At 40.5% G+C, this 14,396-nt stretch overlaps 2 protein-coding genes across 3 annotated transcripts in view; one reads left to right on the top strand and one right to left on the bottom strand.

Moving 5' to 3' along the window:
* The window catches only part of NFKB1 (nuclear factor kappa B subunit 1), a 59,706-nt gene extending 49,748 nt beyond the window's left edge, over positions 1-9,958 (bottom strand). For both annotated transcript variants that reach the window (XM_042808178.1, XM_042808179.1), the window contains exon 1: positions 9,857-9,958. The gene's annotated coding sequence lies outside the window, so the exon portion shown is untranslated. The remainder of the gene's footprint in view (positions 1-9,856) is intronic.
* Positions 9,959-10,216: 258 nt separating this feature from the next.
* Positions 10,217-14,396, top strand: part of SLC39A8 (solute carrier family 39 member 8) — a 65,109-nt gene continuing 60,929 nt past the window's right edge. Inside the window, exon 1 of the mRNA XM_032988446.2 lies at positions 10,217-10,751. Within this exon, the coding sequence (XP_032844337.1) occupies positions 10,662-10,751 (90 nt within the window). The 5' untranslated portion in view covers positions 10,217-10,661. The remainder of the gene's footprint in view (positions 10,752-14,396) is intronic.

Below are 14,396 nucleotides of genomic sequence, written 5' to 3'. Positions count from 1 at the left end.
TAGACACTTGCAGAAAAACAGACCCTAGTATTAACTGTATGACTTTCAATTGGCCTCTTCCCTTACTGCTTGCCTTTCCTACATGCATTAAGTGGTAAGATTAGCATCTACCACGAGTAGCTTTGTTCATTCTCTCCTTACATGAGCTGTATTTTGGTGCAGAGATTGTTTTTATCCAAGCTGTATTTGCTGCTGTGTGCATCTTAGAGAAGTCAAGTCAAAACCACCTCTCTCACTTGAAGATGACTGAGATTAAACGTGTTTTGTGGAAGTTTGTGTTGCCATACATGCCCGCTTCCCACATAATCTGCGATTCCCACAAACTGTACTGCAAACTTGCACCTACAATAAAAAAATACCCCTACACCTGCAGGCCACAATCAACCACGACAAGGCACAGGAAACTAAACATTTCAACTCACAGTATTTTTAAGTGTGAAAGTTCAAAGATGAGTGAAGGAACGTCATTTAGGTCCTAGCGCAATGGGAAAACATAAAATCCAGCTGAACTTGTCCAAAACCACACAGCTGTACCTACCAAGGGACTGTAAGTGCGTATGTGTGGGCATACACATATGCTCACAGTACCTCTTCCTCCCCACAGCGATTCCATTGCCATTGTGAAAAAGACTAAAAAAAGGAGGAAAAGAGAAAACCTAGGAAGATATATAGACACAGAGATACATGGAAGATGATGAGGTTGCACCAAGCAACCAAGCAAACATAATGGCAGTTACTTTGCATCACTACTCCTCTGTAACAACCAAATAGGTTCGTAACAACGAGGTACAAGCAGGCACAGCTGGAAGAACACAATTTCATTTACTGTATTTTAAATATTTGTTTTAAAGCTTCAAAAGGATCAGACATTTAAAATGGAAACAACATAATTAATGTAGGAATGCTCTCACCCAGGAATTTTCTTTTCTGTTTATCTTGATCATTTGATTTCAGATCTCTCTCCTGCTGTTCTCCAATATCCACTGTATCTAACTACCTTTTAATAGCAAAGATAGGTTTCTCTAACCAACTTTTTTTAGCCCCCTGATTTTTTTTGGAGTCCAGATCCTTCCCTCTACTATTCCTCTTCAACTTTCTGGCCTGAATTTTAAAAATGAGGTAAACAACTTTCCTCCTTGATACCAGTATCCAGTTGAATACCTACAAACAGGTAATGGAACTTCTTCCTATTACCCTTCTACGGACAAGCATAACCCAATGCAAATTTCAACATCTATGAGGAATCAAGCTTTAATGTTTGATTCAGATACTAATAGTCCAGTTATTTCTCAAAACACTTAGAGAGTCCAGTTATTTCTGACAGCATTTACAGACATCTTACCCAGCAGTTGCATGCATTTTAAAAAACTAAGACTTTAAATTTCATTCTTTAGCTTTGTTCTCATACTGGCCTAGCTTAAAACCTGAACAGTATATATACTAACAAATTATAAAGACTTCTTATTCCTCCAAGCAGGAAATAAAATAATTTTAGTATTCCTAAACAGTTGAACATCTCCCTCCCCGCCAAAAAAAAAAAAATGAATTTGAGCTTCAGTACCCCAGATCTATCTGTTTGTATTTTAAAGTGCACCAGTGCGCTTACTGATGAAGCTAACATTTCACATAGGACCAGAGGAAAAAAAAAAACAAAACAAAACAAAAAACAACCAAAACATATGCTTCCTTTCCCAGACCTTCAAAGAGAGACATAGTAAGCAGGTCTCTACTTTTAATCTATGTTCTTTGAATGCAAATGCATTTTTTAAAATCAGTTTGGAGAGATGAAGGATGAACAGTATCACCAACTTCTCTACCCCACAAAGACCTGCCCCATCATAAAAGAGCATGATGCCTGGTGGAAACTCTTATCAACCACTCATCTCTTTTAAACTTTCTGTACTTTGAGCCAACTAAACAAAATAAAAGCATAAAACCTGATGTGACAGGATGCCCATTATATCCTCGGAAAATGAATGCAAAAGACTAGCATCAGGGTATCTTCCTGCTGTTGTGTTTCGAAATACAAAGAATCAACTCATCTCTTCTAAAACTTGTCCATTAGTTTTTAATTAGTTCAGTATATAGGCTGAGTTCAGAACAGATTAACATTTTATGGAAGAAAGTTTGGTTATAGCACAGATCAGTTTAACAGGATGGAAATTAAGGCCTATTCTGTACAAGGTACACTGAAGATATCTATGTTAGTGAATCACAACCTTTATTACCCAGAGTTCATTATACTTGTGAACTGGAATTAGTCTAATGGTTTAAATAAATTTCTATGTTGAAGAACATCCATCTCTTACTTTATGAGATGTTTTACATCAACCTGTTCTCACCTTTCCAGGATGGGATTCAGAAAGCAAGCCTCAAGACAAGAAACTCAACTACTGCACTTCAGCTGACTTGATATACTAAAAGCACAGTTCTTCTAATAAGTTTTCTAGCAGAGTGTTTTTTCTCTTTAACTTGGCTTTCACTGGAATTTACCTGTTTAAATAAACGTCTTTAACTAGACACTGAATGATCTTCACCTGTTTATTTTGCTTATTAAACATAGGGAGGAATAAGGATGAGAGGCAAAGATATTTTTGGTTTATATATTATTTCCTAAGTATATTTTTGCCACATCAGGGCTATAAAACATGGCAGACTGATTGCAGAGAACTATGTTTTTAGGAACAGCATCAAGTTCTCTGAAATCCTGAAGCAACTATGAAATACTGAGGTAGAAACAGTAACTGTTGTACTGTACAGTCTCTACAATGTGTTTTACCTGGTATTGTTTACTTCTTTTAGCGACAACTATCCATCCTTGAGTCTCACTTTTCTGTCCTTTGCAAAACATAATCTGTATCTGTATAGAGACAATTGTTTTAGAGATCAGCATTTCCCAAATGGAGATGCTGGGAAATGTATTGTGCAATAGGTGCTGCGAGTTGCTAGATCATGGCTGGAAGCAGAACAAGAGCAGCCGAAATAATTTTGGCTAGAGGCCTGAGCAGGCCGCTCTGATGGAAGAGATACTGATCCAAGAAGTTTAGTCTCAATCCTTCATCACTGCAGTATCTTCAAAGTCAGGATGCTGCCCATCCTTTCTAATGCCTGGCCCTTTCATCACCTTAGCTCTAGCTACCTCCTCTCAACTTCATCCAGCACTTCATTTCCCTTGTAAACCCAGTTATTTTCCCCAAAATACTAGGTGTACAGCTCCAGAACAAAAACTTTTGGTGCAGAATATATTCTTAGAGAAGCACGGAGAGGGAAAAAAAAGTTTGAGAACTGCTTTTTTCTATGTCTGCACAAAATAGCAGGCCATGCATATACACAGGCTTAAGTCTTCCGACGCTTCAGAGGACACACAAGTTGGCTCACAAACCTACTGCACTTACACGGACAATGTTTAGTTTAAGCTGTGAATGTCCTTCTAACCACTTTAATTTTTTAAGGCTGAATAGAAGATGCTTTTCTTAAGAAAAATAAACCCCATTGGGAATACTGTAGAGGCAGGATTCCAAACAGTTGCTGCTATTTTGAACACATATTATCCAAACCTCCTTAAAGCAGGTCTACACAACTAAACTCTTACCAGTTGTTAGCTACCAGCACCTTCTACTTCCATTACTGTTATCATTAATGAAGCTGCTGCAGAAGAAAATTTTCTTGAGAGAGCGTGTAGGGAGAGAGGAAAGCAACATCTCCCTCCCAAACACTAATCAAGCAAAATCTTAACACAGAAAAGGTTTTACCAACAGTTATGTTATTTACACTGTTCTCAACCACTCATTTTGATTGAATACATTTTAATAAATCGCACTGTTTCTGAAGTACCCAGGCAAAGGTTAAGACTGGATCAAGTATTTATCACTGTCCTGATACAGAGTCTGGAAAGACTGGAAAAAGGCAAGCTATGCATACACATGATTTTCCGTTTAAAATAAAAGGAAAAGATGTGCTACAGACAGCAAATCCATGGATTATTCAAAAGAAGAGGTGAGAAACAGCAGTAGTATTCTGAAATACACAATGTAAATAGAACCAAAATATTAAGGAAGCATCATACGTACTTTCACTCACGTTATTGGCATAGATCTCTTCAGCACACACAGTAAAGAAAAAGCATTTAAAAAAATTATGAGAAGTGATTGCCAACTTGAGCAATTTAGCAAGGAGCCCCATCAAGTACATTTTTTTGAAGGGATTTTAACTCAGTAATGAAACAGACTTGAAATGTGAAGTTGAAATGTGAAGTTTGCCTTTATATGTTAAAAGTTTACTAATATTTCTTCTCCCATCTATGACTTCAATACCTGGGGGTGTAGGGGGCTGTTTTAAGGAAACCATATTCTCATTATAAAACTCAGCAGTGCTCAATTTCTGAAAAAGCAGTATACCGTGTTATATTTTTTACATTCCTTCAGCTACTACAAAGACTTGTAATCTATGAATAAAGATCTGAGTATAATTTCTCAGTATACAAGTGAGAAAAGGTTTGTGCAGAGAGGCATTTTTATCAAAGATACTACTTTCCTCTGCAGACCTTTTCTCACCCATAGACTGTTGCAGCTGAAATAACACTACATAACCCTAAATGACACTGTTTGTTTTTCTAATATAACACAAATTGCTGCTTCGTGTTATTAAGTCTGCTTATTATTTCCTGTTGAGTGGGACCTGGGAGTTCTAGCTGTGTATTTTAAAAATGAAAAACCTGTTTAGGTTAAAATTTTCAAATATTTGCAGTCATAAGCAGATGCATTATTGGACAACAGTATAAAAAAAATATAAAATATTTAAGAAATTAAATCAATTACAAGTATTAAAGAGATTTCAGAAATGTGATGCTCTGAATCAGAATTCTTGGGTGCAGAATTGTAGGAAATCTAGACTCAAATTTGTTACACCAGGTAACTACTGAATTTGAAGAAAAACTCATAGCATGAGGAAATTCACTTGGCAGAGATTAAATGGACCACCTGAATTAGCACTCCGTTAACACAAAAATTCTGTTCATAAAGATAGTTAAGTGCTTTATTCCTTTCCCAAATAACAAAGTAGTGAACTAACATGGCAAGAGGAAACACTGAGATGCCATAAATATATAAACTGTTTTTCCAGGATATTGTTAGCATAAAGTTAGAATGTTTTGATTAAAACACATTCAAAGCAACTTAAACTAAAGGAATAAACAGTACTCAAATATATGGCAAACATACTCTGTTATATGTACAATGTGAAGTATATGTAAAAATACTGAGGTTCAACACAGCAAAACAACTCCAGTAACTACACTGTATTTTAGCCATATGGGGTGGTAATGCTACTTGAACATCATGTTAAAATGCTGTTACTTTTTCCTACAGATTGAAAAGAATCACTGAATGTTCTTTAGAAATAGTTCTAGTTCATACGGAGTAGTTCATCAAAGTAAAATTTTAACTTAGAAAGTCAGACATACGCATTTCATAAGCCTTATGTGTAATGAATCATCAGTATTAAAAACAGGAAACCTTTTCCTTTTTCGGTGGGGGGGGAGAGGTTTGTTGTATCACCAGGTACTTCCAAACAAGTTCTGGGGTCTTACTGACAACACAGTCCCTCATTTCCTGAACAGCAGCGGGAGAGGGTTCAGAAGATAGCAAAGGCTGTTACTACTGTAATCACAAGACTGAGCTATGGGATTCTCAGAGTCCTTTTGGTTTCAAACAAATACCAAAAATGTCACGTGACAGAAACGGTCAGTTAAATAACACCTGTGAGTAGAACCAAACAGGTAGAACTGAGTCCAGCACCGCTACAGTTATACTCTATGTTTCAAATCCACAGGTGCATAGTGGCTACTAAGGCTTTTTAAAATTAATTTTACAAATAAATAGTACAACTCCTGCAACCTCAATTTTCTACAGTAACCTATGACACAACGAAACCCACTTAGACCAAACTAATGAGACCGAAAAACATCTGTTCACTTTGGTTTTACTTCATTTGTGTATTTAAATGTCTGTAAGTGTTTAAACAGATCAAAATATGATCTTTAAAAGAAACAAACAAACAAAAAAAACCCAAACAAAAACCCCAACACCACACAATTCAGACCTACTTTGCTCTTGATCTGTTGATACCGGTAGTTTGCTTGGAGGATGCAATAAAATACAGAAGTATTTCAGTTTAACTAATTCTGTATTTTAAATGAAGATAAAAAATATATCTGGCACTGCTTTTCAAAAAAGCATAAAAGTTGAGAGGGGGGGAAAAAATGCTAGTAGTAGCAATAGTAGCTTCCTCCTCACACACTGTCTGTCAACTCCACCTAATCCTAAACAAAGGATTTTACCTTGAAACTAGAATAATCTGAAACATCTTTTAAGGCCTTCTGAAACTGTCAACAGTGCTTCAGCAAAATATATACGTCTAAATGACAGCACTGAAGACAACTCATTGAATTATTTCTATGCTCAAAATTAGATGCAAATTTAGCGCCTCACTGACCTAAGGGCACAGTTTATGACAACCATAATTATGATCTTATCAATGCAGAACTTCATAAAAGGTTCACAGCTTATTTAAAGGACATCAAATTACAACTTCCACTTCTAAAATACCTGTGTCAGAGCTAAAAGTGACCAAGACCAGGAATTTCTTTTTCATTATTTTCCTGAGACATTCTCTCCTCTGTTTTATAATAGCTGTGTTATTTTCTGTCCAAGAACCAAAGAAAAGCTAACAACATGTTGGAAAAAAATTTTTTAAACTAACTTTAGTCTTCATTAGTTACTTAGGGAAATGAGCAACAACCTTTAATACTTAAAAAATTAGAGTTGGCAAACATTTACAGCACTGAAAAGTGAGATTTTAGCAAGCACATTTTGAAGCGATCTGTGAAAACAGTGTCATTAACGAGAATCTCTGAAGACCGCAGAATTTACTCATCACTAGCTACATCAGAAAGCCAACTGTAAGTTAGTGAAAAATATATTGTTTTTCACTGCATCTTTGCAACTTCAAAACAATATTTACTTTGTATGCATTTAACTATTGAGACCTGAACTTTCTAGTCAGCATAGAGCATCCTTGATAGTAAAGACTGATAGGCCTTCAAACTTGGTTCCTGTCCTTCCAGACTCAGCAACAATAAGCAGAAGATGAATTCCTGACTGCACTTATTTCTGGAGTTTGCATATATTCATGAGACAGTGGCATGGGAAGATTTTGGGAAAAGGCAATTAGTGATGAAAAGGAAGAGTATTGTTTTCATGAAAACTGAAAAATATATTAAGTAGCAAATTTGTGTCAGTGATACTTGTTTGTAGGTATCCCTTACTGAATTCACATAATGCCACCTCAGTGAAAAAGTAAATTTAAATTTATTATTAAAATTGATTTTAAAAAAAATCAAATACATAATAACTGAGAAGACAATTCAATTGATGTTTTTCAACAAATGAAGCAGGAAATGATCAAATGTACATATAAATGAAGTATCACTGTCTGCTTTCCACCCTCTTGCCCTCTCACAAGATTCCCCTGTTCTCTCTCCTAGCACCCTTTTTTTTTTTCCCCAGCAAACTTTTCTGATTTCAAAATACATACTACAAAAACATTGCCAAGGTGCTGCCTGAACTCAATGAATACATGTATGAAGTTTATCTGCTACATTTTTTAAAAAACACACGTGACACAAAGCGATACAAAGACATTCTCAGTTTTACAACCTTAACTCTGCTCAAAGTGTGTTCATTACTTACATGAGAAAATTTTTTGATGACTCTACTGCTGATTGACATTTCTTTCTTTAAAAAAAGGGACAAAGGGTGGAAAGAAAAAGGCTTTTCCCCTTCTATTTAGTATTTCAGATTAAATTGTTTAACAGATCATGCACATATTTCAGCACCGAGTTTCCCTGAAATCTCCACACTGTTTGGTAGATCCTGACAATAGCATTTCAGCATAACTCAGTTAAATTCTTGAGTCAGGAAAGTTTACAGAACAGAGGATCTGCCTCTGGATAGTTACAGGCTACTTTTTCCTCTTTCATTTTCTCAACTGAACTGTAGTCATTTCTGTAGATTACAAAACACTGCACACAGGATGACGTTTTAGAATGACGTCTTGGTTAATGCTTTCCTAGAATGGGCAGCTACATTCTCTTTTAAAAGACTAAAAACACTTTGCCTGAAATACTATTTCAGAAGTTGATGCCTCACAGTACATAGCAGAGAGACTCTGGATGGCAATAAAAACAGTGCTGCATTTTCAATCCTGTTCTGTGAACTTGACAGTGGTGGTGTAGCACCTTACAGCATGTAAGGCACAAGGTGATATGGCAGAGAATTAATCCATTTAGGGCTAATTTTCTCTGCGAACAGAATAAATGAAGCAAGGACTTCCCGAAGCAGAAAATATGTCAAGTATTACTGGCACTTTAAAACCATTTTAAAAAAAAGATGGATCTGTATTTCTTTTAAAATGTTGTTCTTTAGCAAATATTTTGAGCATTCTAAACCAGGAATTTGAAATGCAGCATATGATCCCCTGCCTACAAAGACTTATTCTGCAAATGCTTACAAGCACTCATATTTACTTATGTGAATAAAATTACATAGTAGTACACTGCATTATGATACTAGTCGAATAACACACAGCTCACCTGTACTACGGTTCAGAAATAATATTCCATTTTATGTTCATATAAAATAAGTCAATGGTGCTTCTTTACCAAAGTTACCATCAAATCTGAAAGCATCAGTAGGTAAAAAAAATAAGTACAGTGATGAAAAGTTGAATAGTCTTGTTTTTAAGGTCAAATGTAAGAGAACAAACAGACTAATAGCATTCCTTGTCAGGGTGAGAACTTTTCAGTTTCATCACTTACTACTAAATTGCCTCTAAAACCCTCACGATTTACTACTTTTGAAAGTAGCCTTTACACTTAAGCAAGTCCCACCCAAGACAAGGACACCGAAAGTTGCCACTAGCAAACCCACGTTTGTGTGGTAACCGCCTGTTTTTTCGAGGCCAGCCGGCAGCTATACAACAGCAGACGCTCCAAACTGTCTCGGGTGAAGCTCGTATGTCACCTTCAAAACCAAGAGGGTGAAAAGCTGCACCTCCTTTGCCTACAAGCACCCCGCTATACGGTCAGCAGAAGTTGGGCTTTCGAATCTTTGCACTCTCCTTGACGACCCTTCACAGACACCCCTTCCTGGCGGGGAAGACCCCTGTAATACATCCGCAGACAAGCCTGCTACGTGCCTCAAGGCAAGTAAATCGCGGGAGAGGCGTGAGGCGGCCCGCGCGCTAACCGGGGGCAATTTTTCGAACCCGCAACCGAAAGGAAAGCGAGGTGGCGACTGCCCTCGCCAGAACCTGCGCACCGGGAAGAAGGCGGTGCCCGTCCCCGCCGGTCACCCCGCCGGCAGGGCCGCCACCGGCCCCTGCACGCCCCACAGCGCGCCCCAGCCGCTGCCGCCGGTTGCCCGCCTCCCGCTCGCTGCAGCCGCCCCGGCGAGCGCCAGCAAAGCCCGCGGCAACCGCTCCCGCGGGATGTCCGCGACCGGGCCGCGCTCCCAGGCGAGCGGCTCTGCCCCGCGCCACGCGCGGGGCTGGCCCGAGGGACACGCTTCCCGCCGGCGAATCTCCCCCTCCGGGGGCCGTGCGCGTGTATGGGTGGGCACGGCAGGCACGCTCTCTATTGCGCTTCCCCCCCCCGCCCAGCCTAGCCCAGCCCGAGCAGCGGGGCTCGGGCCGCAGCGATGCGGTGCGGGACGGGGGAAACGCAGCCAGCGGTAAACGGGCGCCGAGGGAAGGGCAAGGGAGAAAGGAGGCGGCGGGGCAGGGGCCGCCTGGAGCTCACCTGGGGCAGGGCAGGGCTGGCGGCGCCTCCTCGTCGTCGTTGTCGTCGTCGTCTGCCGCTGGCGGGTCCCGGCCGCGCGTCCCTCAGCGCCGCGCCATGTAACCGGCGTGACGCCGCCGGCGCCGCCCGCGCCCTGGCTCCGCGCGGACTTTCCCCCCCTCCCGCCCGACCCCACCGCGGGCTCGCTGCGGAGGGCGACCGAGCGGCACCGGCCTAGCGCGGCCGCCTGCCTGCGTAACCTCCGCCCCCGCGGCCGCCCGCCCCTGCGCCCCTCCCCTCCCCCCGGCCCGCCGCACTTCCTGGCTGGAAATTCCCGCTGACGCTCCGGCAGCGCGGACGAGGAAGGGAGGGGCGCGGGTAGGACGGGCGCCCGTGCGGCCCCGAGCACCGGCAACTCGGCGGGACCACCCCCCCCCCCCCCCCCCGCCCGCCGCCTCGGAGCCCACCGCGGGCGCGCGCGGAGCCGAGGAAGCGCAGGGCACCCCCCCCGCTGGCGACGAAATCCGCCCGCCGGGGACAGGCCCTCCCGCCCTGGAGGGCGCCGCGTGGGTACGCGAGCCTTTTCATCCCGAGGGCATTGGCACCGCCACGGGAACCATCTTGTTGCCCACGTCGCTTGGCCCGCGGCGACGTTCTCGGCGCTTCTGGGGAGTCGGGCCCGGCCTCTTGTGGGTTGACCCCCTGAAGCGTTTTGAAGGGAAGAGGCGCGATGCGCAGAGTGCGTCGAAGCCCGCTCGCTGACATAGCGCCTGGCTGCTGGCTGGCTTTCGTGGGCACTCTGTAAGAGGAGGTTTACCCCCACCTGATGTCTGACAGCAGCACTGAGCAGAGAGTACTGCCTACACGACACCATTTTCCTGTGGATTTATCCAGCTTTGGCAGAGCAGACTCCCAGGTCAGTTACCTTAGTGCCAACCATCAATAATACGGTGGTCTTAATACTGAAGTTCAAGTACGTTGCAGGTACAGTAACCAAGTCTCCCAGACACACCTAACCAAGGCCAAAGCAAGTCAACTAGTGCCATGTTTAATTGGCACAAATATTACGTGAAATAGTTCAAACCTCTTCATGCTGAGTCTTAAACGTCTGGTTTGCTAAGGGTGGAAAGCATCTCAAACCAGCATGGCTCACCTGATACGTGTTAGCCCTGAAAGCAGCTCACCTGAAAAGCATCTGTGGGAGATTTTGTTGTGCTAAAGACTGCATGAGGTGGAACGTCACTAATTATTTATCTGAGAGTTGAATGAGACTAATAAAAATAATTTATAAAAATTATTTTAAAAATCCCAATAAATGATACAACTCTTCCTTCTTGTATTGAAGCATAGATCTGTAATCTAGAGCAAAAATGGATTCAAAAGAAATAAGGTCAGATCATAAGCCACCTGTTGACTGGAACAAGGAAAAAGGGGTATTTTTACCAGAGAGCTATAACGGCCTTATTTTTAACACTGTATAGATAGTCCAGTCACAGCATAGAGGGAGACTGTGCTGCTGAACACTTCCAGTCTATCCAGATGGTAGCTGATTTAATTCCTGGAAAGAGAGTAGATTCAGATGTTGCACTTTGTGCCCCATCTCTGGGTTGAAACAGATACGTACATTTAAAATCAGTGCTGAGCCTGTGCAAGAGAGCTTGTAAACGCAAAGGATCTTCACTGTCTCTTGATAAGAGAACTGAAATCTCATACAGGTTACACATACATATGTATGAAGAGACAGTCATTTCCTTTATTTAGATTGCTGCTCATGCCCTGTGATGCGGTTCTAAAAATGCATTCCCCCATTCTCTTCCCAATCCAAATTAGGAATTGAGAATGACTCAGCACTTCTGTGTAGAACATGATTTTCTTTATTAAATGGCAGTACTTTCTGGGCATTCAAGACCCAATATTAATTTTTTCTGCAGACACAAGTGCACTGAAATAAGCAGAGCAAATGAGAAGGCCCATAGTCAGGCCGCAAAGCCCTTTAAGAAGGAAGTCTAGATGGATTTAAAATACAAGAAGTTTCAAAATAAGATTCATTTGAAAGGAAAGGTGCCATGTCACAGCTAGTCAAAGGCATGCTTACAGGGCAAAACCTGTATGAACAAGTACCAGGAAGTCAGACAAGGTGGAAAAGTTCCAAAACTTAAGGAGTCTTACCTGGTAGATTTATTTTAAAAGAACACATTATCAAGTACTTGGGCTCAGCTTTCCCTGTGAAATCCTAATCGGCTTCCACAAATATCTAGGTTTCAAAAGAAAGTCCTCAATTATATTTAAAGCATAAAGTTGTCTTTCTTAACACTGCAACAAAAATGTTACTTCTACTGAAATCTGCCACAGTGCTAGACTGTAAACCCACAGTTTGGTAAAATTATCTTCCCAGGACATCCTAGATAAATGAACTGCTTTAAAGCACAGAATTCTCACCTGAACAGCCAGGTGGGCAATTATTTCTCTAATCCTGTTTCCAACCGCTAGGAAGATTAGGCAAATAATATAGACTCAGGTGTGACTGGTTTGAAGTGATAAAGTGGTGCCTCTTCCCTGTATAACACAGGTTTGCACTGTTATTATCAAAATACTAGAGTACCTGGACAGTAACAGCTCGCAAAAGAAGAGTAGGTGATTAAACCTGAACTTAAAGGAGCACATGCTTACGTTATTGAGTTGAGGGAGAGGTTGTGAAATGTTTTTAGCCATGTTACAATCTCTGGTAGTTGGGGAGGTGTGTCAGATGTAAGGCTTTCTAGTTGTATGCTTACTCAGGCTGTTTCACTTTAGTAAGGTTGAATATGTTTAAGTTTCCTGATCTGTAAATGCAGTCTAGGAGCTGTCTCTGTTCTCTGTTAGGTTTCCTCTGGGAGTAAAGATCCCCTTCCAAGGTCTGAACATTCTAATTGGTACTTTTTAATTCTCTAACCAATACTGTTTCTCCTCAGAAACAAAGTGTTATTTCTGAAAATTAAGCTTTATTTCTTCAGGGATGTTGGAAAAGAAGTAAATGTGTAAGTCTGACAGATTTTTAAAATAATCACTCTGGAATTAGTATGCCTGAATTAGAAAAAAAAAAAAAAAAAAGCAGTGAAATTTCCTACGTTTTTTCCCCTGTTTCTGAGGTATTTGTTAGAATCAGGACAGGATCTTTTAATTCCCTTTGATGTAATAGCTTTGATATTAAAACAGGAAGAGATGAGGGAAAGTCTAAAATAGCTACTGAGAGATACTTCCTTTTAAAGCTTTCAGCTGTTTGTCTTCATTGGCCTGCTAGGCCATACTATCCCCATCTCTTTCTGGTTAATCCATTATTTCTTTATCATCTGGAAGTTCTAATTTAAAAACTGATTTGCCTTGGATAGTAGCCAGTGATTGTCTTACATAAACTTGTTATAGAGGTTATCGGTGTTTAGCCAATGTTTGCTGTTGGTGTCGCCCTTATCTCCTGTAACTTGAATCCACCAGGAACATAAAATGACAATAGGGTTAAAAAAAAAAATTAATATTTTTAAGATGGTGCCATCATTCTGAGACAGAATATATATCGAGCTCTAATGAAGCAGACAATAGAAACTGTATTTAAAAATTTTCTAATTAGCCAAAGTACATGTGCAAAGCTAACCAGTTTGCAGCTAGAGTCTAATGATGCTCCTTAATCCTGATGTTGCAGCATCCACTGTCTTTCTGTCATCTTTGCTGTTTTTTTGGTGGATGATGACCTGGCCTCAATTCATCATGTATTTCATCAGCACTCAGATGGATACAGCAAAACCCTGCAAAACTCAGAGCAGTGGGGTGTCTGCTGTAGTTACACAGCTCACTACTTTTCACTTGCTTTCTACAGAACCGCAAATTAGATACAGGATCTTGTATTACCTCCGAAGTGATTCAGACCTGTAACTATACTAAAAGACTATAAATTTCTAGTGGACTTAGAGCTGAAGCAGGAGAAGATTTCAGTAGTGAATAGCTGTTGGGAGGGAAAAAAGTAGATTTAGTAGACTTATTTAAGAGAACCGTGAGTCTGTAGATATGGCCGATATGTACAATTAATAGAGAAAGGGAAACCTTTGGAGAGAGCTAGAAGTAAGCAAGGAAAATTAAAGAATTATAAAAAAAATATACTGAAGTGATCATGAAGCCTTGAATAGGGAACTACTAAAGATAAGCAGTAATCTGAACAATCTGCATAGCAGTGTGAGTGAACCTGTATTTCTGTGTGATAGCTGATTTCTGTGCGTGAGATGATGTGCTAACCTGTTATTTACCTCTAAGTGGGGAAAGATATGAATGGATGAAAGGGAGCTTATTAGATTGCCTTTCCTATATTTTGTCTTCCAGAGTCTTACAGTTTTCTTTCATTAATAGCTGATAGATACAGTTGAGTCTACTTTTATCTCTTCTTCCACAAAGGAAGCCTCCCAGTTAATTTAGAAAATAAATCTAAGCATAAACACTCATATTAGGTATTATGATAACAACTTTAACTCTGACATCATCTGCTTTGCTTTCATGTATGGCTGCTCAACATTTACTCTTATATCTGTGATACAGT

Source organism: Tyto alba, unplaced genomic scaffold (genome assembly GCF_018691265.1).
Source record: "Tyto alba isolate M040663 unplaced genomic scaffold, T.alba_DEE_v4.0 Super-Scaffold_6, whole genome shotgun sequence".
NCBI lineage: Eukaryota > Metazoa > Chordata > Aves > Strigiformes > Tytonidae > Tyto > Tyto alba.
This window is presented reverse-complemented; position numbering and strand designations above follow the sequence as displayed.